Source organism: Notothenia rossii (assembly GCF_949606895.1).
Source record: "Notothenia rossii genome assembly, chromosome: 1".
Classification (NCBI taxonomy): domain Eukaryota; kingdom Metazoa; phylum Chordata; class Actinopteri; order Perciformes; family Nototheniidae; genus Notothenia; species Notothenia rossii.
This window is the reverse complement of record NC_136912.1, coordinates 92,455,275-92,481,433: the sequence shown is the minus strand read 5'-3', so window position 1 is coordinate 92,481,433 and position 26,159 is coordinate 92,455,275. Positions and strand designations below refer to the sequence as shown.

General features: G+C 39.6%; 2 protein-coding genes across 2 annotated transcripts in view; both read left to right on the top strand.

Moving 5' to 3' along the window:
- The first annotated feature begins 382 nt into the window (after positions 1-382).
- cope (COPI coat complex subunit epsilon) lies at positions 383-14,409 on the top strand. Its single transcript, XM_079692480.1, has 10 exons — positions 383-541; positions 706-768; positions 914-1,014; positions 2,999-3,151; positions 4,006-4,059; positions 5,200-5,281; positions 5,729-5,884; positions 8,630-8,698; positions 13,671-13,745; positions 14,102-14,409. The coding sequence occupies exons 1-10, from the start codon at positions 440-442 to the stop codon at positions 14,153-14,155; spliced, it is 909 nt and encodes a 302-aa protein (XP_079548606.1). The 5' UTR covers positions 383-439; the 3' UTR covers positions 14,156-14,409.
- A 2,127-nt stretch (positions 14,410-16,536) lies between these two features.
- cers1 (ceramide synthase 1) overlaps positions 16,537-26,159 on the top strand; it is a 51,082-nt gene continuing 41,459 nt past the window's right edge. Inside the window, exon 1 of the mRNA XM_079678613.1 lies at positions 16,537-17,679. Coding sequence (XP_079534739.1) covers positions 17,431-17,679 — 249 coding nt within the window. The 5' untranslated portion in view covers positions 16,537-17,430. The remainder of the gene's footprint in view (positions 17,680-26,159) is intronic.

Below are 26,159 nucleotides of genomic sequence, written 5' to 3'. Positions count from 1 at the left end.
TAAGTGTAGTTACATGAGATTGTATTCTGTACATTTTTCTAACACTTTTCTAACACTCTCTATTCTACCACTTGTTTACTTCATATCAAAACCCTTCATAAAAGGCTTTCAATATGGTGGAAGTGTTCAATGTTGTAGCGGTCAGTCGTACTGATAATCTAAGTAAATACAAAAAAACGCATACGTTTTTATTGAATACACTTATTTGTTCAATGGTTTTACAACAAGAGTGTTCATATTGTTGTTGTATAGAGCAGGGAAATCATATTTTATTCAACACTGCAGTGGGAATAAGGGCAAAAGCTTTAAAAAGTCAGTGGTTCTGCATTTCTGTAACACACACCTGTGCTTCAGTTGTTGAACTCAATTTCCCAGAATCCTTTGTGGAAAACAGGATGGTGACGTATTTCTGCTACGTGTCAGGAAGCTGTAAGCAAACATGGCGGCGACACAGGGAGATGTTGATGAGCTCTTCGACGTGAAAAATGCCTATTATATCGGCAGTTATCAACAATGTATTAACGAGGCTCAGAAAGTGAAGGTAAGTGTCTAATACGGCATCAGTTACATATTTTAAAATAAACTGTTCTGTCCGTTATTTACTGTTATTGCTCTGACTAAAAGCTGTCAACGGATTTGAGCTACAATGCTAACATGCTAGCTCATACTTCTCTTTAACAATACTGCCTGTGTTTTTCTTTCAAGCCATCAACACCAGAGAAGGAGGTTGAAAGGGACATGTTTTTGTACAGAGCATACATTGCCCAGGTAAAGTAATTTTCTTAAGTAGAATTAGTATTATATGTCACACAGAGCTCAGTCTCTTGTTGTTAGCTACTTCACATTCATTGCTGTCAGTTATTTTGCATATAGACAAGACACTGCTAATCTTCACTTGTTTGTGCTATTACAGAGGAAATATGCTGTTGTCCTGGATGACATCAAGGCCAACTCTCCACCTGAGCTCCAGGCTGTCAAGATGTTTGCAGAGTATCGGTCCAGTGAAAGCAAAAGGTAACAGCATGCATTTTGATGTTAGCTCAACATGAAAGGGGGGGCAGGGGACTACACTTGTTGTGTTGACAAAAACTCAATACATTCATGCACTTTTTTTTTTATAGCTGAAAAGCTTTCAATTAGTATCAAAATTAGACCCAGCATCAACTACAACTCTAATGCAGGTCCTCTTGAATGCACAGTTTTTGGAGTGCCTTCATACAGAGACTTCAATAATGAAACAATGGTTTTTTTCGTACCGTCTCAAGTATCCATCAGAAACATATTCTCCACTCTGTGCTGAAACCTTGATGTAAGCTTCATCTAAGGATTATTTTCATTGTCGATATATCTGCCGGTTCTTTACTTCATTAATCTTCTCGATAAAAAAACGTCAGAAAATGATGAAAAACGTCCATCCTAGTTTTGATAAAACAAATAAGTGCCTTTTTAAATGTCTTGATTTGCCCGACATTCTGTTTTATATCCCTTCAAATAAACTACTTTAATCATTACAGGGTTCTTGTGGATCTTTAACATGTCATCACTTAAAAAGACCTTTAAATTAATTGAAGAAACAATGTCTCAATTATTAAAAGCATTTCTTGAATCAATCTTTCAGAAGTCTTAAATATTAAGATGTGCAAAGTTGTATGTTTATGAATCTTTTTTTGACGTTGCTTTACAACATTCAAAAACAGTGTTTCCCCTAGGTTTACTGCCTTGGCAGGGTGCTGCTCGAAAACAAATGTCGGGGCGCCCGCATTTTTGTTATCCTCTGGAGCAGAGAGGAGCTGTGAATTATTGTTATCGATATCGTACAGTAACAAATGTATTTGGACATTAAAAAGTAATACAGTACAGTGTTACACTATACTGTATTACTTTAATTTAAACTGTATTCCCTTCTTATCATGTTGTCTACACTTCTTCCTTTCATTGATACATTTAAATCACCTGACTACAGCATATAACATACCTGCTGCAACCCTGTGCTGCTGCTGCTTCTCTCTGCCTCATCCTCTATTGCTGGAGGCAGCTCCACCTCATCTGATCTCTGATATGAAAGCAATCGTGTTATGATCATATTGAGCTATTGGTGTTAGTGTAACATTAAACAAGCAGTCTACTTGTCATACATTGCTGACGATACATTTTAAGTGGCAATTTGTTGAGTCACTGCCGCTAAATGCCGGTAGCATCAAGCTAGCAAGTCCTGCATTAGCCTCACATCAACAGGTGTAGACAGAACATCCAATTATCCTGAGCTAATTTACTGAATAAACCAACTCACATCTCAATACTGTAGTTCAAAACCGGGTTACCTGCTCCATCTGTGAGCTATTTTTAGAATGCGCACGCTACGTTCGTTGTCGCGTTCGCGCGCGTCCACCTGGGCAGGCTGTGTGTCCTTCTCCCGTGACGATAACGGCTTGCGGTTAAAAAATAATAATAAACGAATTTGAAACTTGGGGGGGACACAAACGGGCAGACAGCAGAGCTCGTGCCAATAAAGCAGATTTGTTTGACTTTTTTACACTTTGTTGTTCTCCTCCTTTCCTCCGCTCTTGTCTCTGATTGTGAGCGCGAGTGTGTGCATTCGTGTGTGTGTGTGTGTGTGTGTGTGTGTGTGAGCCCCGCCCTTCAGAAACAGAGCGGAGGGAGAATGTGAATACGCAAAGCAGTGTACACTGAAACATGAACACATTGGATAAATAACATGGCGTTTAGTTTATTTAATAAAAGAGCACATGTTCAATGGGAAAAGTGACCGTAGATAGATGACTTCAGTTGAAATTTGGTGCTATATATATTTTTTTTTTAAATAAAAAACAAAATAAAAACACCTTGAATTTCAGGCAGGGCGCAGGGCTCCGTTGGCAGGGCGCAGCGCCCCGCCAAGACAATGGTAGGGGAAACACTGAAAAAAAGTATTTACTGTATCCCCAAAATACTGATAATGATCCATTTGAGTTTAAATTCCTATTTTTACGTCTTGCAGGGATGCTATTGTTGCCGATCTAGACAAGAGCATGGCGAAGAGCGTGGATGCTGCCAACACCACCTTCCTCCTCATGGCCGCCTCCATCTACTTCCATGAGATGAACTGTGACGCCGCTCTCAGGACTCTGCACCAAGGAGAAAGCCTCGAGTGGTAGGAAGGGATCAAGAGTTCTCTTTTAAAAAGTGTCAGAAAGATGTTTTGGCTACCTAGTTTTCTCCCAGTTTCACACTAGATGGTAGGGATGCTCCGATCGATCGGCCGCCAATACTCGCTCTCTGCCGATCGATCGGTGCTCTCTAAAAATGCCGATCGCGAGAGACGATCGCATGACACTTTCCTCTGTGCGCCAAAAAAAGCTTGCCAAAATGGCTTCACCAGTCTGGCAGTATTTTAAGGTGTCCGAAAAAGACAGTAAAATAGCGGTATGCAACGTGTGTGAAGCAGAACTCCTGCAGCTCCACCCGCTGTGACGGACCGGTGAGCAACACACACTAAGAGTTAGACCTAACACACTTAGCTATTTGATCTACCTCTGGAACAAGCTACACTAGTTATACATCTATTTATTCTTCACTGTCGGGTCACTCATTACTGGATCAGTGAGCTGCATGAGATACTGACAGGCTATCAGGAGAGGGAGAGAGAGAGAGAGAGAGAGAGAGAGAGAGAGGGAGAGAGAGGGAGAGAGGAAAAGAGAGTGCTTCCGCTCATTTCTCCCGTGTTATTCTCCAAAGTGAATGTAAACTTGAATAATGAACTTCATTTGAATGTAATAATTATGTTGGTTGTGGAAGCTCCAGTGAATGAGCCCCATTAACTGAGTTTTAAACATCACTTTAAATGGAAGATCCCCATAGGCCCCCGCCCACTCGATCGGTATCGGCCGATACTGATTCTGGCAATCGGCCCCAAAATTGCCGATCAAATCATCCCTACTAGATGGTTTTGAGGGTCTAAAGACAAACGCCTGAAACTGACCTAAACATGTGTTGTTTATTTTTCAGCATGGCCATGACCATTCAGGTGTTGCTGAGTCTGGATCGTCTGGATCTGGCAAGGTATGGCAAAACACATCAACAGTGACATTGCGTACACAAAAGTATATACTGTCTCTTTGAATTTTCCTCTAACAGTGTTCCTGTTATCATTTTATTATGAAACTTGCATGCAAACACATCAACAGTAAATTATTTACATGGCAATTTTAGGTTAGATTTATTGTTTGAAGTCTTGTGTAAAACATCCAGGAGCTCTTCGATTGTGTTGACTCATGTCATTTGGTGGTAAGTCTGAACCAAACAACTAATCAAAGAGACGTTGCGTACACAAAAGTATATACTGTCCCTTTGAATTTTCCTCTAACAGTGTTCCTCTAGTAATTTTAGTATGAAACTTGCATCCACTTGGTCCAAAGATCATGTAACTTGAAATCAAATGCGTGATCAATATTTCATCATGATCTTATGCCCTGATAAGATGAGCCTCCTGTCTACATTCAAAACAAGCACGTTTAATTCATTAGAAAAGTTGAATTTGTAATAAACAGGGTTCTTACGGTCATTAAAAACCTGGAAAAGTCATTGAAATTCAAAATGCTAATTCCAGGTCCTGGGAAAGTTATGGAAAACAATATTTTTCCCAAAGTTTTGGAAAAGTCATGGAAATGTAACTAAAGTTGCATCAAATATAATTTATATTTTATCTAATCGCCGAAATAGTAATACTCTAATGATAATAAATACTGTATCGTATAGTAATGAAACGTGAAATGGCTTTTAACTGACGAGGTGTTTTGCTGGTGAGAGATTTGAGTTGCTTTAGCGTGTAGAAACTAGTAAGCCTATTGGATTTGTTTTAGAGGCACAACATGTCTCATATGCAGACCTTATTCTCCTGCTCCATGTTCAAATAAACCATTTTCAGTGGTACCGCAGAGAAAGTAATTTTTTTGGTCATGGAAAATGAGGTAGAGGTCCTGGAGAAGTCATTGGTGAAAAAGTGTATGCTATGAACCCTGAATAAAGGCCAACTCATCTACTCCATGTATTCACTTTATTCAAAATTAGTATTTTGTTCAACGATTCAAGCATTTTCTAGGAGGTTGCCGACACTAAATTACTAGAGGATTTGAATGTAAAAAAAAAAGAGAGATTTGTTAAAACGCTAAATAACTCACTTTATTTGGTTGTCATTGACAGGAAGGAGCTGAAGAAGATGCAGGAGCAGGATGAAGATGCTACTCTCACCCAGCTGGCCACGGCCTGGGTTAATATCGCTGTGGTGAGGACGCCACTCACCTACATCTGTTTAACATAATCAACATACACATATTACATTTTTGAATTCTCCTTTCCCTTTTCGTCACCTTGTAAGCATCTGAGTGGTGTTTGTTATTGACTGAAGCTGCAATCATGTTTGAAATAGTCAGCATGCAGGGTAACGTGAAGGAGCTGTTGGTGCAGTACGAAGCTAAACAAAGCAGAACATTGCTCCATTTAATTCGCTCAGTTTTAACATGAATAATCTTCTGGTTAAAGGTGGGGTAGGTGAGTTTGAGAAACCGGCTCGAGATACACTTTTTGTTATATTAAATTGAATGCTCTTAACATCCCGATAGCAATGAATATCTGAAGTGCTTTGACAAAAAATACCTAAAAAAATGTCATTTTTTGAAACACTTTTTGTCTGTCCTACATTTGACTGAATTATTGTGCTTGTGGTTTTCAGGGTGGAGAGAAGCTCCAGGATGCCTACTACATTTTCCAGGAGATGTCAGACAAGTACTCGACTACTCTGCTGCTCCTGAACGGACAGGCGGCCTGCTACATGGCTCAGAACAAGTGGGAGGAGGCGGAGGGAGTCCTGCAGGAGGGGCTGGACAAAGTAAGAGGAACATATCTCGGTTTCTTCAAGGCTTTTATTGTCCTTCGTAGATAGCTACAGTGTAGTTATGTCTAGGGGTCGACCGATTATCGGCCTGGCCGATATTCCGCATTTATATATTCCAGCGGGTAACGTCTCGAAGCGGAGAAACTAACGCGCTGGGACGACTGTGACGGCTGCTAGTGGAGCCTCGCAGCAACTCTGCTTTCTGCACCACAATCTGGTGCTGCTGAATTGGGACTACTAAATGAGTGAGACTCAAATATCAGAAGTTCAGAACAAGTTTTAGTAGTTTTTATTTTATTTTTACTTCATTTACTTTACTCAGGGTCACAGAGAGGAAACCAGTTTTAAGATGTTGAAAAGTTCATTAAACATAAAAAGGCATTTCATAGAAGTTCTGTTATTCTACATTTTGACACCAAGATTTTATGATTTTACTGGTTTTATAGGTTCCAAATATCGGTTATCGGTCTCCTTGATTACTAATAATCGGTAACGGCCTTGAAAAAGCCATATCGGTCGATCCCTAGTTATGTCGATGAAAATAGTACATTTAAATACAAATTTAAAACATGTAAAATAGAATAGAAATAGTGCAATCAGTCTACAAGTAATTGGAATGTGATATGTTAGATAAATAATTAGTAGGTTGCAAACAGATGGATGTTCTAGTTCAGTTTGTTCTTCTGACACACTTGGCATGGTGTACAAACATTCAGAGTTCATTCAGCTAAAGCTCTCTGCGGATTGTTTCTGAGGCTAGTATTAAAGGTGTATCCTTCATAATGAAATCTTTAGTGAATCTGTTCTGTGGATTATTCCCTCACCAACACAATGTGAGAAGTGAACCGCTCCCTTTGTAACAGCAGATGGCACCACAAACACATTTACTGAAACTCAATCACAGCAACGGTTTCATCAGTGCATTCAATACACCCACACGTTCACTCTGCAGTAGTGTTGTTTTTTAAAGTTTGTCATTTTTCATACTTGCTACTATAAATATGAAATAAGAGTTGCTTTGTCTCGCCTTTGAAGATATTGTAGCTCTCTTTCCAAAAGCATGTCAGATCAGTTTTTATTATTATGTTCTGAAAGTAGTTTATGCTCCGTTATGTTGAATCACGACTTTATTCAGACGCTGAGATGGCTTGAAACAACAGCTGCAATAATCACTGGAGCAATTTGTTAGATAGAAAATATATTGATAATCAATTAAATGTTGAGGTAATGCTTCATACACAATTGGCAGTAAATCTCATCAACCTTCTCAAATATGCGGTTTCCCAACTTTACCCTCATATAATAATTTTAAATGAACTTTGAAGCCTTATGTCATAATTTGGTTTCGCAAAACAAGACATTTAAAGGTATCAAATTGGGTTTTAAGGAACCAGGATGGACATTTTTCACAAATGTATTAAATTACAATTAATGTATTAATCTAGAACAGTGGTGTCAAACTCAAGGCCCGGGGGCCAAATCCGGCCCGTGACTTCATTTTCTGTGGCCCCACAAGAGCTTGCAAAGAATATAATATGTTTATTATACGGTTACATGCCAATTTACAGAAGCATGTTGCCCATTAACTACATGTCCCACAATGCATCTCAAATTAGACTTTTTTTCTTAGAATTTGACTTTTTTTGTAAATGTTACTGTTTTTTGTTTGACTTTTTGTCCAGAATTTGGCTTTTCTTTTTAAATCATTTTGTGACCTTCTCACTGAAGAGACTTGCAATGATTTGCCCTAGACTTCTTCTTTCAGACGTAGTTAATTATGTAGTTATTACCCTATCCCATAATAATCCAATGCAGAGGCAATAATGTCATATAATACATTATTTTATATATATTAAACATTTATATATGTATTTTTATATAGTCTTGAAGTTACAACCGGCCCGTTGAGTAATGCTATTGAGTTTGACACCCCTGATCTAGAACAATAATTAGCAGATTCATCCTTATTGAAAATATATTAGTTTCTGCCCTACTTAAATCTAAATCCATTCAATTGTAGATTTTCACAACTGTCGAGCTCATCTGAATCTCCCTTTGTATCTTTGTTGAAATGTTACAAAGTGGTGGTTGTCTATTGATGTATTCTTAAGCCAAACAAACAATGATAACATCCAGTAGACTCAGAAACATTGAGGGGCAAAGGGTGAAATTGCCCCCAAATTAAAGTTATTAGCCCTATAAAACCCAATAAAGCAACACACGATCCACCTCTAGAATTAAACTGAAACTGGTATTGGAAAAACCCCGCTGTCTGCTTTAGCTGTGATAAAAGATATTACAGTCATTGGGAAGCAACGTGTTCTATACACCAGGGGTGTCAAACAAAATAAAAATGGGTTCTAGTCGAGGGCCGGACTGGTTCAATGTTTATTGCAGAACTTATTGAAATGAACTTATTGCACATATTAAACCTGGAACTAACAAAGCTTAAATGATTGCCTCTAAAAACAACATTAAACATTAAATAATCAGTTCATTCATTTCTCTGAGCTGAGGAGACCCTCAGGATGGAGTGAAGGTGTGCGTGCAATATACCGGAGGGCCAGATCTAATAGGAATTAGAAATTATCCTGCGGGACGAAATTATATCCACCGAGGGCCGGATTTGCTATACACGGTATATCTCTCGTTCCCCGTCTTGTCTCCATTCTTCCTCCCGTCGTCCTGAGTGCTACGGGAGGTCTGACTCTCACTTTGTGTTTCTCTCTTCCTCTTTAGGACAGCAGTCACCCTGAGACGTTGATCAACCTCATCGTGCTGACTCAGCACCTGGGCAAAGCTCCCGAGGTGAGACTTTGGACCGAAAGCTTTTAACCACGGCGACGCTGCAACTGCCGTCAGTTTAGTATTTTTCCTTCAGACTAACAGACAGACAGTTAGTTGGAAGTAGCGAAGTACATTTGCTCAAGTACTGCCTTTTAAGTATACGTTTGAAATACTTATAATTGTCATGAGTATTTCAGTTTTATACTGCTTTGTACTTCTACTCCACTACATTTTGGAAGCTGATATTGTACGTTTGAATTCATTACATTTATCAGACGGCTTTAAAGTACGTTACAGATTCAGATGATTAGCTAATGCAGCATGTACATTAACTCATGAGCATACATATGACCAGAGCTGGAAGAAGGAATCATATCTTGTTCTTAAGTGAAAGTAAAAATACCACCGTGTAGGTATACTCAAAAGTATTAGCATCAAAAGTACCAAAAGTACTCGTTATGCAGATTGGCCCATTTTTTATTATTATATATGATCATATCATCATATCTGTTTTGATTTGAATTATCGATGCATTTATCTCAGCTGGTAAAGGTGGAGCTTAGTAGCTTGTGTATTTGATTCCAGGTGAAACCAAAATCTTATTTAAGTGTTATTTACAGGACTGTCTCAGAAAATTAGAATATTGTGATAAAGTTCTTTATTTTCTGTAATGCAATTAAAAAAACAAAAATGTCATACATTCTGGATTCATTACAAATCAACTGAAATATTGCAAGCCTTTTATTATTTTAATATTGCTGATTATGGCATACAGCTTAAGAAAACTCAAATATCCTATCTCTAAATATTAGAATATCATGAAAAAGTATACTAGTAGGGTGTTCAACGAATCACTTGAATCGTCTAATTAACTCGAAACACCTGCAAGGGTTTCCTGAGCCTTGAAAAACACTCAGCTTGGTTCAGTAAACTAAATCACAAGTATGGGGAAGACTGCTGATCTGACTGCTGTCCAGAGGAGCGTCATTGACACCCTCCATCAGGAGGGTAAGACACAAAAAGAAATTTCTCAAAGAGCAAGCTGTTCACAGAGTGCAGTTTCAAAGCACATCCACAAAAAGTCTGTTGGAAGGGGGAAATGTGGCAGGAAACGCTGCACAACCAAGAGAGATGACCGCAGCCTTAACAGCATTGTGAAGAAGAGTCGCTTCCAGAATTTGGGGGAGCTTCAAAGACAGTGGACTGAAGCTGGAGTCCAGGTATCAAAAGTCACTGTTCACAGACGTGTCCGGGAAATGGGCTACAATAGCCGTATTCCCATGGTCAAGCCACTTCTGAACTCAAGACAACGGAAGAGGCGTCTGACTTGGGCTAAGGAAAAGAAGCACTGGACAGTTGCACAGTGGTCCAAAGTCCTCTTTTCAGACGAAAGCAAGTTTTGTATTTCATTTGGAAGTCAAGGCGCCAGAGTCTGGAGAAAGGCTGGAGAGGAGCAAAATCCAAGTTGCTTGAAATCCAGTGTGAAGTTCCCACAGTCAGCGATGGTTTGGGGAGCCATGTCAGCTGCTGGTGTTGGTCCACTGTGTTTCATCAAGCCCAGAGTAAATGCAGCTGTGTACCAAGAGATTTTAGAGCACTACATGCTTCCGTCTGCTGAAAAGCTCTATGGAGATGAGGAATTCATTTTCCAGCATGATCTGGCACCTGCCCACAGTGCCAAAACCACCAGTAACTGGTGTACTGACCATGGCATTACTGTCCTCGATTGGCCTGCAAATTCCCCTGACCTGAACCCCATAGAGAATATGTGGGGTATTGTGAAGAAGAAGCTGAAAGACACCAGACCCAACAATGCTAATGAGCTAAAGGCCGCTATTGAAGCATCCTGGGCATCCATAACACCTCAGCAATGCCACAGGCTGATTGCCTCCATGCCACGCCGCATTGATGCAGTAATCCGTGCAAAAGGATTCCCAACCAAGTACTGAGTGCATTAATGGACATTTTCAAATGTTTGATTGTGTTTTGCTGTTATAAATCTTTTTTTTTTACTTGGTCTGAGGAACTATTCTAATTTTTTGAGATAGGATTTTTTAGTTTTCTTAAGCTGTATGCCATAATCAGCAATATTAAAATAATAAAAGGCTTGCAATATTTCAGTTGATTTGTAATGAATCCAGAATGTATGACATTTTTGTTTTTTTAATTGCATTACAGAAAATAAAGAACTTTATCACAATATTCTAATTTTCTGAGACAGTCCTGTATATAATTTATCCAAATCTGTAAAGTAACTAAAGGTACTAAATAAATGTAATGGAGTAAAAGTACACTATTAACCTCTGAATTGTAGTGGGGTGGAATTAATAGGTTGCAAAAAAGAATAATAAGTATCTCAAAATTGTCCTTAAGTGCAGTACTTGACTAAATGTACTTAGTTACTCCACTGCATGTAATTAAAGGTTAAGATCGGGCAGCAGTCATTAAAACCAGCTGTGATGAACACATGAATGCATCAGTAATCTTGAAGCAGTTATGTAATTTAAATGACTCCTGAAGAAGACCATAAAACACAATCAGTACTTTTACTCTTGATACTCAAGGTTTGTTTTTAATGTCAATTCAATGTAACTTCTACTTTAGTAAAGATCTGAGTACTTCTTCACACACTGGTTCACAGAGGACATGACATATCTCCACTTGGCTCAGAGTGCAGTATGCTTCTCTCAGCATTTTTTGTGTGTTTTCTCTGATTGAAGCGCGCAGAAAGCATTCAACCAAAGCCTTTCCTTGATTGTCTCCCTATCACGAAAAAGTGTCACCGACGCGTTTCCTCAGGTTTAGTGCTGTGTGCGTTGACGCCCTGGAACTCAGAGTTCATAAGATAAAGCCTCAGATTATCTGTCCTACGTTTGATGGACTTGATAGTAATGCAATAAAGCTGACCATCGCCTCAAAGCCACAACTAAAAGGGTTCCAACGTTGATAACCGCTGATTAGCACATCTCACTCAAGGTTACTCACTCAAGGCTGTTTCTCTGAAGTGCCAAATCCTCAGGTACAGTATAGGGCTGAACGATAAAAAAAAAAAAAAAAGTGTTCTTGTGTGTCAGTCATCCCCACCAATCAGAAGTGCTGTGCTCCACATGTACCTGTCATTGTTAACCAATCAGAAGTGCTGTGCTCCACATGTACCAGCCATTGTTAACCAATCAGAAGTGGCCCATGATAGAAGGTGATTGACAGATTGATCCAATCACCTAACAGGTATTTTTTAAAGTGCCTGCCCTTTCCAAATGGCTTCCAATGGAGCTCTCCTAGATGGTTTGGTGAAACAAACCATCTGAGTCAGGTTAGTAATGCTCCATCACATGTTTCTATCACAGGGTGAATCTGAAACTGAAGCTTGACTTTAAAGCAACCCAACGGAAGTTTCATGTAAGTTTAGTTCTTTCACTCGTAGCTCGGGCTGCGGGGGTGCTAGAGACGGGAGCACGTTGATACGACCTTCCTAGCCGGAGATATGGCCGCATTTTACAATAAACCTCCGTTGGGTCGCTTAAAAACTAAATCGCAAATCGAATCCCAATATCTGTCAGAAAAATCACAATTAGATTATTTCCCTAAATCGTGCAGCCCTAGTACAGTAATAGAGAAACACCTTTTTAAATGGCCTTTCCTTTCCAAATATAATCAAAGTGATGTTAGATATTAAATAATAGATGTTCAAATATGGTTAGTGATTTTAATCAGCTGCTCCTTTCTCTCTGAATGTTTTGTTTTCGGTTCCCTCACGCTATCATCATTACTCAAACTGGGTCTAGAGTAAAGCCATTTATACTGTACAAATATCAACAGTATTTCATTATTTAAGTACCCCCTGATCTCCTTCTTTTTCCCCCCCTCAATAACATTAAATATTAATAGCTAAAACTGTGGCCTGATGACACACATAAACAAACCCACAAAGGGCTTCAGATTTTGAATATAACCGGAGCTCACCTGTTATAAACCATTAAGAATGAGAAAGCACAAACATCTGCCTAGGACAATGTTGCATCCACATGCTCCTAAGATTTGTCTCATTGGGAATGGATTCTTCTGACGTTGGGGAGCTATGAGCTTTATGTCGTAATGTGGAAACAACATGGATGCTACAGAGAACATGTATTGTATTGCTCCGTGCATTTCCACAACAACAACAGCATTTCAGAGTTATTCTGACTTAAGGGTATGTGCATGTAAATATTCAACCTAAGAAACTAATTTTTCAAATTATTTGAACACCACACGTGTCAATTTAGAATAGAATATGGAGGGATGAAACCCTCTTGAATGGTCACACATGCAGAGCACACGGTGTTCTCTGCGTTTAACCCATCCTAGTACCAGGAGTCTAGTTCTAGGAGCAGTGGGCAGCTATTGCACAGCGCCCAGGGAGTGAGTGGGGAAGGGGGGTGTCCGGTGCCTTGCTCAAGGGCACCACGGCAGGGCAGGAGGTGAACTGGGACCCCTCCAAGTAGCAGTCCACACTCCATATTTTAGGTCTGGTCGGGGACTTGAACCGGCGACCCTACGGCTAACAGTCCAAGCCCCTACTGACTGAGCCACTGCCGTATCAGCCTAAAAATGTAACGGTATATGGCTTGGCCAATGCCTCACCATTCAACCAAGTGTTAGGAAAATTGGGCCATGAGTTTTTTTTTGTAGTCCTGCTGAAAAAATATGAACTCAGCCGAAACATGCCCTCGTTAGCAGAGGTAACAAAGTTGCCTTAAATTTGGCAGAAAATTGTGTTTGGACAGTTTTTATGTGTTTTTTTTGCACCTTATCTTAATGCGTTTTGTTTTAGTCGAGCACTTTGAATCGGCCTCGATTTAAATGGGCTGTACAAACACTCTGGCGTTTCCCTTTCCTGCCCTTGCCTTTACAGATCTGAAAAACATGTTTTTAGGACACTGTGTTGACACTAAGCTCTTCCTACTATAGTCACATTCTGACTCTTGCCTCATCTGTTCCCCTCTCCACTCAGGTAACTAACCGGTACCTCTCTCAGCTGAAGGATGCCCACAGAGCCCATCCATTCCTGAAAGACTACTTAGCCAAGGTAACTTGATTGCATCTTTAATTGTTGTTAATTGTTTTTCATTGTGAGGGAGGACTCTGACCTGAGGGCAGGGCTATTTAGGTTCACCAGATCGACACACACTTGTTGATAAGTCGTCATAACCTTTACTCTCTCATTATTTAATTACCTTTGAGTGTTGGGCAGGAAGTGTCCTTGGAGCAATGAGAGCATTCAACTCTGAGTTTTAGCCTTTGTCACAGTGAGTTGTAACAACAGGGGGGGCAGTAGTCTAGATGGACAGATTATACAGCATTTCAAAACAAATCCTGTGATGCACAGCTGCTCTGAGGTTTCCTCTGGTGTTGAATTGTTTTTCTGTCTTTGTTTCCCTGCAGGAGAATGAGTTTGACAGACTAGTGATGCAGTTTGCTCCCAGCGTTACCGCATAAGACATCTGCTTTTCACCGAGACCCCTCTCCACAGTATATCACCATGAAGTTCCCTTTATAACTTGTGTTTGTTTTTGATATTTTTACATGTCAAATTAAAACTGTAGCTGCATATTTAAACCACAACAGAAGTCATAATTCCCCCTGGCTGTAGATGCAACAACTCTTCTTATTCATTTGAATTTCTCTCATTGAAATCAACATCTCTTTTATTGTAAGCATTCCATTTAAATCATAATAAATGTTTAATGACATGCATTGTATTTGAAGTGTGGATTTAGTTTAGTAAGGTTTGTTGAATATTGACATGACAGCAGCTTTGGAAACGTCACATACATTTATTAATACATCTGTCTACAGGAGGCTTTAGACAAAATGCATCAACACGGATACATACACAACAGATCTGGAAATGCTTAGACTCAAATATATCTTCAATGGCTGCACAGATTCAGGTGTCTACCGGGGTTAGGTTTTGAGAAAGGTGCTGTTTCTCCTTTAGCCATGTTTTAAGACCTCTGTTTTGAGTATTTTATTTGTCAAAGAAATATGTATTATAGATGGATGGAAAGATAGTTAGTCTTTGGACACTATCCAATTAAATTACAACAGAAGGCGGATTAGGTCAATCAAGAGTTTCCAGTTGTAAGGCAAGTTTATTCTAACAGCTTTCAGGACGCGACAATTCAAAGTGCTTTACAAAATAAAATAAAACACATTATATAATGACATTTTACAACAGGCATTTAAAAGGCAAAGATAATAAGATAAACACAACAGTTATACAATACATGAATAAAAAGCAAACTGCAGTGTGAATATGAACAGTTCAATTAAAAGCAGTTCAATTAAAAGCAGCGGCAAAAAGATATGCTTTCAGTCTCGATTTGAAAAAAGTAGGAGTTTCTGCGGACGTGCACGATTCGGGCAGTTTGTTCCAGATTGTCGGGGCATAATAGCTAAACCCCGCTTCTCCATGTTTTGTTCTTACTCTCGGAACCGAGAGCAGACCCGTTCCAGAAGACCCGAGGCACCTTGACGGTTCATAATTATGCAGGAGATCGTTGATATACGTTGGTCCTAAACCATTTAGTGATTTAAAAACTAGCAATAGAACTTTAAAATCAATTCTTTGGCCGACTGGAAGCCAGTGTAAAGACTTCAGAACCGAACTGATGTGATCCACTCTTTTAATGTTGGTGAGGACTCGAGCAGCGGCGATGGATGTTTTTGTCAGCCCTTTGAAGACACCATTACAGTAGTCGAGTCTGCTGAAGATGAAAGCATGGACAAGCTTTTCTAAGTCCTGTTGTGACATTAGTTTTTTAATCCTAGATATGTTCTTCAGGTGGTAGTATCCAGACTTAATCACTGTTGAAATGCAGGAGTCCATCACTACACCTAGATTTCTGGCTTTATTAGTTGTGTTGTAGTCTGCCGACTGAAGCTCTGTGATTACTTTTAATCGGTCCTTCTTTGCTCCAAAAACAACCTCCAAAATTGTACCTGATGTTTTGCTTTCAAAAATATAGAGTAGAGGTTACATCAGGTACTTTATTGATTCAGAATTGGGAATTGTTTGTGTTGCAGCAGCAGCTTATCAGGCATTGCACAGGAGTACATGTAACCATAAACCCTATACAATGGGACCTATATATCAATGAGAAAAGTCTATAGAGAAAAACATATACAGAATTAAAGAAGAATACACCTGGATACTCAAAGTACTATATTTATATAGGCCATTATCACAAAAGGTACATGTGTCTCACTTAACAGTTTGTACAGAATACAAATACGACATCCTCTGTCCTTGGACCCTCACATCCAAAGAAACACCCAAGTTAATGGGGGGGAAATGTAAGAAAACTTGGGAAGAGCAACAGAGGAGGGGTCCCTCTCCCAGGGCGGACAGACGTGCAATAGATGTCGTGTGTAAATTAAAAATAAAATAAAACCTTTACAACATAGGTAGTTTAAAATGCATGTGACTAACAACAAGAAGGTGGATGTCAACAATCCTTCGGGAGCCATCAAAGAAGTAGAAGTAATTTGTTTTACTTTATTATTTGCCCCTTTGTTTGTTCACCATGTAAAGCGGCCTCGGGTCCCTTGAAAGGCGCTATACATATGTAATCTATTATTATTTGAGTAAGGTGAGCAAACTCAAATATATACATTATACATGTACAAAGTGAAGTTTTTATTTATGTATTTATATATAATTGCAGTGAGGTAGCTCTTGAAGCATTACTGTGCACTGTCTCTTTAAATTATCCTTTTTTAATCCACCAGAAGACGGTTCAAGAAGACGAAGAAGATAGCGTCCCCCTCTAATTATGCCACGCCCCCTTTACGTTTTTTCTTCCTCTGCATTAAAAACGTACTCTGTCGCTGTCCTCTTTTCAACGTACCAGTTCATTTTGTATTGAAAGCGAAGCGCGTCGCGTCGTCACGTCGGCCAGCCCAGAGCGGCAGAAGCAGCAACGGCGAGTACAAGAAGAGGAGACGACCGGATAATACTCTCCCTATTTATCCTTTTTATTTCCTCTTCGCTGGACTTACTTGGTTTCTCGTTTGAATCTGTCGGGTTTTATCGGTACAGAGTCGTTACATAAGGTGAATAACGGACAGAGATGAGACCCGGATAGCGGCACTAAAACGCGCATGTGCTGTCAGGCCGACTCTCACAGGCGGAACACCTCCATGTGTGTTAGCGCCATCACGGTTTTTTAATTTTAAAAAGAGGGTAATTTATTCCAGTAGCTTGTGGAGCTTCATCCGATGCTGTACCCCTCACTATTGTGTGATTTCACTGAACTAGGAGGCTAACGGTCGCGCCGCTGCCCTGCCGCTTGATGAGCCGCGTGAGCGTTACGGGATGATGCGCAGAAGAAACCTCCACCTCCAGCAGACATTCAGGCGTTAATGGCTCATTATACCCGTCAAAACCACCTTTAATAACAAGGTTGTGTGATATAAAACACAGCCTCCTAGTGTGTGTTTGTTTGTGTGTGTGAAGCTACCGGGCCCTGTCACAAAACTGTCCTGCACGCGCAGAATGGGCCCGTGTCTTAATTTGGAAAACAAAGAATTAGGCTGCTGAAGAAGAAGAGGAGGAGGAGGAGGGAGGGTAATCTGGGTAGATAAGCTTATTTTACCGTTTTTAAGGTGCTTATAGCCACACAGTCTGGACTCTAACTGCTCCTTTCTGGCCTCCTCATTTGGAGTATTTCCCCTCCACGTTTTTTGTTCTTTCTCCGCACCGCCCCACCATGAGCGGTGACACCGGGGACTCCGGGCCGGTGGAAGTGGAGCCCATGCCGGGATACTTGTACCTCATCAACCGGGCCTCCACCGTGATGTTTGGCGCCTGGAGAGACTGTAGCTCCTGCGGGCTGGAGCTCTCCAAACGGACTCTCCTGGATAACGCTTACATTACCTTTACCGAAATCGCCCTGTTCTTCTTTTGCGCCTTTTTGTGGACGCAGGTCAGGCGGGGACTGACAGAAAGTCTGTTTCAGGTGAGTGACACACGCACACGCACGCACACACGCACACACACACACACACACACACACACACACACACACACACACACACACACACACACACACATATGCATATAGTGTTAAAAACAATGTCTCAAACACACACATGCAAATTCTCCCCACTGCCTGACTTCATCTCCTCTCCAGCAGCATCAGAGCTCTGTTTGGTAAGAGGAACACACGCACGCGCACACACACACACACACACACACACACACACACACACACACACACACACACACACACACACACACACACACACACAGATCCCCAAGGTTCATCTCCTGACACCCTTTAATTAATGGCTTTGGTGGCTCATCCCTCTAATTAGAGCCTGCAGAAGGGACAACATGGAGTGCAGGTGGGAGTTGGAACAACACATGCTAACAAATATTAAATGCAGTTGTATGCCTAAGATAAAGTGTGCATGTTGGACAGTAAACAGTACACCCTTATCTTTACTCGTGGTTGGGCAAACATTTGAGCCCAACAGGTGAAACAAATAAGTCTGAATTGGTGAAATATCTTTGGAAGGGTTGCAACTAATGATTATCTTCCTTATTGGTGAATCTGCAGATTATAACACTCAAATCATTATAAAAGATCAATTCGGTTGTTACAGTGTCAGCAATTTTGGAATATAGCCATCCCAGCTTCTCAAAGTCCAATGGATGTCTAGTTCTGTCATTCCAAAACCTCAACATATTCCCTGTAATATAACATAGAACAGAGTAAAGCTGAACATGTCCATACCAAGAGGCTAAAAACAGCATTTTCTGCCATCCTTACAGAAAGAAAATAGTGTAACGATTAGTTGATTATCCAAAAAGCTGGCAATTATTCTTCTATCCATCGACTAATCGATTAGTATTCTTCAAGCTCTACTTATTGCTGAGCATTCATTGGCATACATCCAGTTTAATGTGCAAAAAATGTAAAATTATAGCTCTATTATAAGATAATGACGGATATTGTTCTTCCATTGCTCATAAAATACATATATTGTACATTAAATGTTATATAATGACCAATAAAGTCCCAGTTACAACCAGAGAGCTGTATCTTTCTCTCCATGTATCTCATTATTTTTTGCAATTTCAACAGATTGCAAGTATTTTGCTGATAAAGCGGATTATTCTTACATATTGAATATCTGATACGAACAATACACAACCGCATCTATTCTCTGTCAGTGCTCAATGAACACATCCCATTCTCTGCTATTCTATCCATTTGTGACAGTCAATATAATCCAAGAGCCACCTTTTGGAAATGGGCTGTGAGCTCATGAATTGACCTAATTAGGGGTGAGTAATAAAGATAATACTGTATATGTAATTTAACATTTAAATATCAGTTTCTTAAATGCATTCATTGTCTGGTAGATGAATTAAACAGCGAAGGGATGACTTGAGGATGACAACCTCCTCAATATGTTTTGATCTCATATTCAAGTGAATATATTTGGGTTTTATACCGACAAAACAAGACATTTAAACACACTATGCTGTGTTCAGATATTCTATAGACCTAAAGATGAATTTGAGAAAAGGATAGTCAGATAAATCATCAAAGGCCAGGATGTGTGTGTGTGTGTGAGTGTGTGTGTGTGTGTGTGTGTGTGTGTGTGTGTGTGTGTGTGTGTGTGTGTGTGTGTGTGTGTGTGTGTGTGTGTGTGTGTGTGTGTGTGTGTGTGTGTGTGTGTGTGTGTGTGTGTGTGTGTGTGTGTGTGTGTGTGTGTGTGTGTTTAAATCACTGACCTCCATGGAACAATATGAGACACTACCTCCCAATTAGGAGGCGGCTACTATAAGGGCTGTAAAGGAAAGCGCTGCTGCACAATTAATCAAATTGTAATAGTGGTACAGGAATAAGTCCTGAAACCCTGGAAATGAGTCAGCATTTAGCACTTCCTGTTCCCTTGCCTGGAAGTTGAAATGTTTACGGTTAGATTCCTAAAATAAGATCTGTGGTTAACCCAAGCTGAAGAGATTTTAGCGTTTTGTTCTACGATATAAAATGTGTCAGTTAATACCCAACTGGTGAATTTCAAAACGGCGGTTGCAAACAAGTGTCTAAATGAGACGACTAAACGTCATCATGCCCAACATTAGCCTCCTTTAGCTTAGCGGTGGTGACGTGAAGTCATGTGACCGTGCTGTAGTTCCTTTATAGCCCAACATTAGCCTCCTTTAGTTTAGCGGTGGTGACGTGAAGTCATGTGACCGAGCTGTAGTTCCTTTATAGCCCAACATTAGCCTCCTTTAGTTTAGCGGTGGTGACGTGAAGTCATGTGACCGTGCTGTTGATCCTTCATAGCCCAACACTAGCCTCCTTTAGCTTAGCGGTGGTGACGTGAAGTCATGTGACCGTGCTGTTGATCCTTCATAGCCCAACATTAGCCTCCTTTAGCTTAGCGGTGGTGACGTGAAGTCATATGACCGTTCTGTTGTTCCTTTATAGCCCAACATTAGCTTCCTTTAGCTTAGCGGCGGTGACGTGAAGTCATGTGACCGTGCTGTAGTTCCTTTATAGCCCAACATTAGCTTCCTTTAGCTTAGCGGCGGTGACGTGAAGTCATGTGACCGTGCTGTAGTTCCTTTATAGCCCAACATTAGCCTCCTTTAGCTTAGCGGTGGTAACGTGAAGTCATGTGACCGTGCTGTAGTTCCTTCATAGCCCAACATTAGCCTCCTTTAGCTTAGCGGTGGTGACGTGAAGTCATGTGACCGTGCTGTAGTTCCTTTATAGCCCAACATTAGCCACCTTTAGCTTAGCGGTGGTGACGTGAAGTCATGTGGTTTTGCTGTAGTTCCTTTTTAGCCCAACATTAGAGATTATTTTCAGCAATAATCCAGAAATCACATGGAGAAATCATATTGCTTTTTGTCAAGGGACTCGTTTCAATGCTAACTTCCAGTTTGGCCTACAAAAAAGAGTCATAACTGCAAATGGCAGGAGGCGCAATATTTGGTTAATTATGTTTAAATAATTATGCAGAATTAAAGATTGTGGCGCTGCAGAGATATCCTGTCCTACAAATCTATTTCTACAGACTTAATAAGACATATTTGGTTGTTACAAATTCTCTTAAAAACACCATCGCCATAGTGATTTAGCATATATATTTCAATGAGAATAATTATACCAAAATAATGAATCCCTCCAATATCGTGAATTGTATCGCAATTGCATTAAACCTTCAAGATAATCACAATTGTTTGTTTGTAGCCTTTATTTAACCAGGTGAAAGCCCCTTGAGATCATAAGATCTCTTTTTCAAAGGTGACCTGCAGATAAATTAGTTATTTATTCAAAAAGGTGTAGGATCAGGTGATATCATAATATAGTGCATGTGTAATACAAAGCTTACATTAGGTATTAAGAGGATAGGTTCAGTGTTAGGTCAGAGTTAATTAAACACACATATTGCTCTAATACATCACAAAAGCTGCAGCTGGTTGTCAGAAAAGCACACTGACAGTATTTCCATTCATACTTTAGGCCCGGCTAATATTCCTTGAACCATACAGGAGGTTTCTCACTCACTTGCTATGTTTAGTAAACCACACAATGCATTTAGCTGCACGCGGGTAATGGTCAATATGTGGTCGTCATTGTGTGTTAACATACACACTCTCGGCACAATCTGAGCAGAATAAATGGCAGCAAAGAGAATCGTAAGTACACACACATAATGAGGTTCAGAGCTCATGAACGTTTGTTTACTTTAAATGTTAGCTCGGACATCAGAGGACAAAGCAGAGTGTAATCTCATCCTGTTGTGATCTTGTTCGGACTGATATGATCTGACATGTGAGGAATGGATTAGTTTCCTCTGACATGCTTTGAGAAAGGGTTAGGGGCCTCAAAGGCATTACATACACTTCAATGTAACTGTCAATTATAGAGATGGATGTTTGTTTGCTAAATGTTGGTTAACTCTGATTGATGGTGCTTTGTATTGTTGTCTTCATGCTTGTATAGCTGCAAATAATAGGCTGTTAATCCAGTGTTTGAAATGTAATCGTTTCAGTCATTTGCCATGCAAAATATGGCCAATATTTGATGAGTTTAGATTCTTAAATGTGATGCTTTTAATACAAATGTGCAGCAATTAGTTGGTTAACAACAAAAGAATGCCAGGTAATTAATGAAAAGATGCCGTTTTATCCTTTTAAATATGGAGATATCCTACTTTTCATTATTTTATATCCGTTTAAAAACTACTCGACTTCTCATTTGACTTTTTAGAAACTGGGATGGACTTTTTTCAAAATGTTCTTCTGACATTTTATAAACATGAATTGATTAATCTAGATCAATCAAGGAGAATGATAATGAAGGCAATCCTTAGAGCAACCCCACTTTCATGTTTATAAAAGTAAATATCTTGTTCTCAGACAAATAAAAAAAGAAGAATTGAATGAATACACAATATTATAAATGCTAAATGAAAACAACTGTTTTTATTTCCACTTTAAGATCAAGCTCAATTTGCAGAAGTTGAATTTCAAAACACATCCGCCACTAAAAGCTGTGGGATAAAAATAATCAGTTTCCTGTTTTGTTAGTGCTCCTAGTCACTCTTGAAGAATGAAGGTTGACCCAATTAAAGTATTCAATTAATATATTCTACATTTTCCACTATACTACTAAAGCAGCAGAAAGACATTTTACTTTGAATTCTCAGGTAACTGTACACATACCACAAAGCTATATAACGTGTAAGTCATGTGTGAGTCAGAATTGTGCCTTCCACTGTCAAAGGCTCACGTGTTTGTGATGCAATTGAAAGAACAAAAAAGTCATGTGATGAAGTACAGTATGGCTATTTTAGCAATTTCCCTAATTATATTTTGAGAACAGTTGCTGTAGGTAGGTAGGTAGGTAGGTAGGTAGATAGATAGTTATGTAGGTACTAGGTAGGTAGATAGGTATGTAGGTACTAGGTAGGTAGGTAGGTAGGTAGGTAGGTAGGTAGGTAAGTACCAGACAGACAGACAGACAGACAGACAGACAGACAGATGGCTACTTTATTAAAACAAGGCAATGTACATAAGAGAAATTAAGACACAAGAAATAAATAGTCCAAAATATTTCTGAAAAGTAAAAAACCCAATATATATTTAAGCAATAGCTCACGACAGGCCGTGGTATATGCTCATTATATCACAGCTAAGGGGCGTGGTTCGGCCCGAAGCGAGGCGGAGGTTTTTTAAATAGTTTTTATTAGTAAATAATGATGTTCAAAATAAAATAGTACCTCCGTTGCCTTCTGCACAAAACATAGTGCAAGGTGGTTGCTATGCAACAACACTAACAGCAAGCGAACATATTAGACAGAGAGCGTTGATCCATTATTTGGCTGTTTATTTACATGAATGTGTATGTTGCTGTTTATTGTGCACCCACTGAAATACTGTCCAGCATCAGTAGCATGGCTTACGTGGTCACTTGTATAGGTTGAGGTTGTTCGAGGCTGTTGCTTGGCGTGGCGAGAATATTGCTCCACTTTCTCCGGTCCCCGAGATTGGGCTTCCAGTAGCTCTGGAGAGAGCTTTCGCACCTGTGGCCACTAACGGTCATAATTTCTCTGCTTTGTTTCAAGACCCGCATCAGAAAGCTTTTGAATGGTGCTACTTTTCCAGTTGGTCTACCTGCTCTTCACGTAGCTCTGCATGTCGTAGTTTAGGTGCTTTTTTTTCTGGAGATAGGAACTGCTCAATCCACTCCTACATACTATAGTAAGACCCCCCCGGAGGTCGAAGTTAATCTTAAATGTTTCCATTTTATGCTTTGTAAGTTTGTTTTTTAACGGAAGAAATTTAAATATATTTATAAAACTGACAAGTCAAATCAAGCAATCTGATTGGTCGATAGCGTTTTTGCGGACCTCTTTGATTACAGATTTGAAAACATCGTTGCTTGCTTTAAAAGTAGCACAATTCATTATGTTAAACCTTCAAAAGTATCTAGATATCCCTGCCCTAATGCCAAAGGAACTGCACACTGAATATGTTTTGCCGTTTGATGTCTATGTCTGGACCGCTGCGTCAAAAAGGAGGGCTTCTGCCCAGCTTCTGCCCCGTTACTTCTCCGCTGCTTTCTTGTTCCAGTATGAACAACGGTATACTGTTTTTCTCAGACGCGGAGGGATACTGACTTGTTGTGAAAAGTAACTTACAATTCTACCCGTGGTATACGCTCAGTATATCACGGCTAAGAACCAATCAGATTGCTTGATTTGACTTGTCCGTTTTATAAATATATATATACACGTGGATGTGGAAAATAAACGTGTGGAAATACAACTTTCAAGTAAAAAATATAATGCAGGATATTGTTGTGCAAGAAAAGGATTATTCAATATTAAATTAAATATAAATGTATATTTTCTCTGGAAGTTTTTCCTTGTACGATGTGAGGGTCTAAGGACAGAGGGTGTCGTATTGTCATACTGATATTCTGTACAAACTGTGAAGTCCACTGAGACAAATGTAACATTTGTGATATTGGGCTATATAAATAAACATTGATTGATTGATTGATGGTATACTGTCATCACGGCAGAAAACAACATACAGTTATAAGATTTTGACCACACTTATAGGGAAGCTTTGAAGCTCCTTGCCTTTTCATTTAGAGAATTCAAACAACTCTTATCACGGCTGCCACTTAAATACTTCCGGTTCATTTCACCCACCAACGTAAGCAGAAAAGACGATTTGACTGCAGCACAGGTTGCACACGGCAGCATCATGTCAGTAGGCGTGTGGGGGAGGGGGCTCGCCCTTTGCACAGTACAGTGAGGTTTAGCAAGTGGTTTTTTCATCATGTTTCACTTTTGTTTTGATGCTTTTCATAGTAGCACCTACTCAGGTTAAATTAGACACGACTTGTTGATAAGCCACTTGAGTTTTACTGTTACATAAAAACAACACGGTGCATCATAACTTCTTTACTCATCCACTGACACTGGCATTTTGAATGGACTCCCTTTAAGTGAAGTGTTGAAAAGCTTGAAACCCATCGTGACATTTGTACGTAGTGTCTCTACTGTGACATGTCTCCATGCATTAATGTTCTTTTCACCCTCTGTCTGAAACCAGAGCCCAGTCTGCACTGATTGGTTAGCTGGCCAGCTCCGTTGTGATTAATCAACCGCTTACAAATGTCCCGCCCCTTTAGCCTATCAGGTACATCGTGTCGGAGGGCTAGCCAATAGAAGCGTGAATGTTCCACAGTGATGTCACTAGGTTCAGGAAGCAACATTTTCACAAGTGTATTCAATTCTTCCCATTTAGGATTCATTCAGTGTTAATTGATCAAGAGGTTTAACCCCTCAAAGGTCTCTTGCTCTCTACAGCTTGTCAAAAAGTCTGAATTGACTACTTTCAAGTTTAAAATCAGTGTTTCTGTTGCATACACAGGACGGAGATGATACAGACTAAAGGCTAACGTCGGCCAGCTTGTTTCTCTGATAACTTCAAATCCATACGACTGAATGGAAATCCTTAATTTGGTTAAAATATTAAGTTAAAACGGCCAAAATCTAAAAATACATCATACACATGTGTCTATTCATGACAGCAGCGAGCAGACATCCACAAACGCTGACGCATGCTCACTTAAAAAAAATGTGTGGAAACATTGAGCAACTACACAACTAACATAGAGGAAGGAAGGCATGGAGAGGAGAAGTGGGGTCTGTGTTTTTTAGGCCTGCTGACTCAGCATGCAACAGCCAATCATTAACACACACACACACACACACACACACACACACACACACACACACACACACACACACACACACACACACACACACACACACACACACACACACACACACACACACACATATATGCATATAGTGTTAAAAACAATGTCTCAAACACACACATGCAAATTCTCCCCACTGCCTGACTTCATCTGCACTCCAGCAGCATCAGAGCTCTGTTTGGAAAGAGGAAACTGAAAGCTAGCTGTTCAGTGTCAGGGAGGCTACTCAGCACATTTCAACAACAAGGCAATTATGCAAAGTGCTTCAAATACACATTAGAAGTATTATATGGGGTCACATAAGTCTCAATATACATAGATGCACACATAAGGATTTACATGAAGAAAAAAAATAGGTTCCTCTTTATTTATTTAGTTGTATTATATATATGATGTATTTATAAAACAAGATATATTCTTGTCTGAATATAGATATATGTGAAACTTATTTTTATAAATGTGTGGATAAATATTTGTGTGGATAAGACACTTATATTATCCATAAATTCCACAATGAATGTGTGCATTTATTTAGAGACTGATCAAGAGAAGAATAAAATACAATATATCTTTATTGTCATGACATTTCTTTGGCAGCTCTCACTGCAGTACAAAAATAGACATTATAAAATAAAATACTTAAATACACGTTTTTTTAAGTATGTTTT

What these genes read in the sequence shown, in the direction of transcription:
- cope (XM_079692480.1), top strand. Translation starts at nt 440, where the DNA reads ATGGCGGCGACACAGGGAGATGTTGATGAGCTCTTCGACGTGAAAAAT. An exon ending in CAAGGAGAAAGCCTCGAGTG is followed by an intron (nt 3,152 to 4,005) that starts GTAGGAAGGGAT and finishes TTTATTTTTCAG; the next exon opens with CATGGCCATGACCATTCAGG. An exon ending in ACCTGGGCAAAGCTCCCGAG is followed by an intron (nt 8,699 to 13,670) that starts GTGAGACTTTGG and finishes CTCTCCACTCAG; the next exon opens with GTAACTAACCGGTACCTCTC.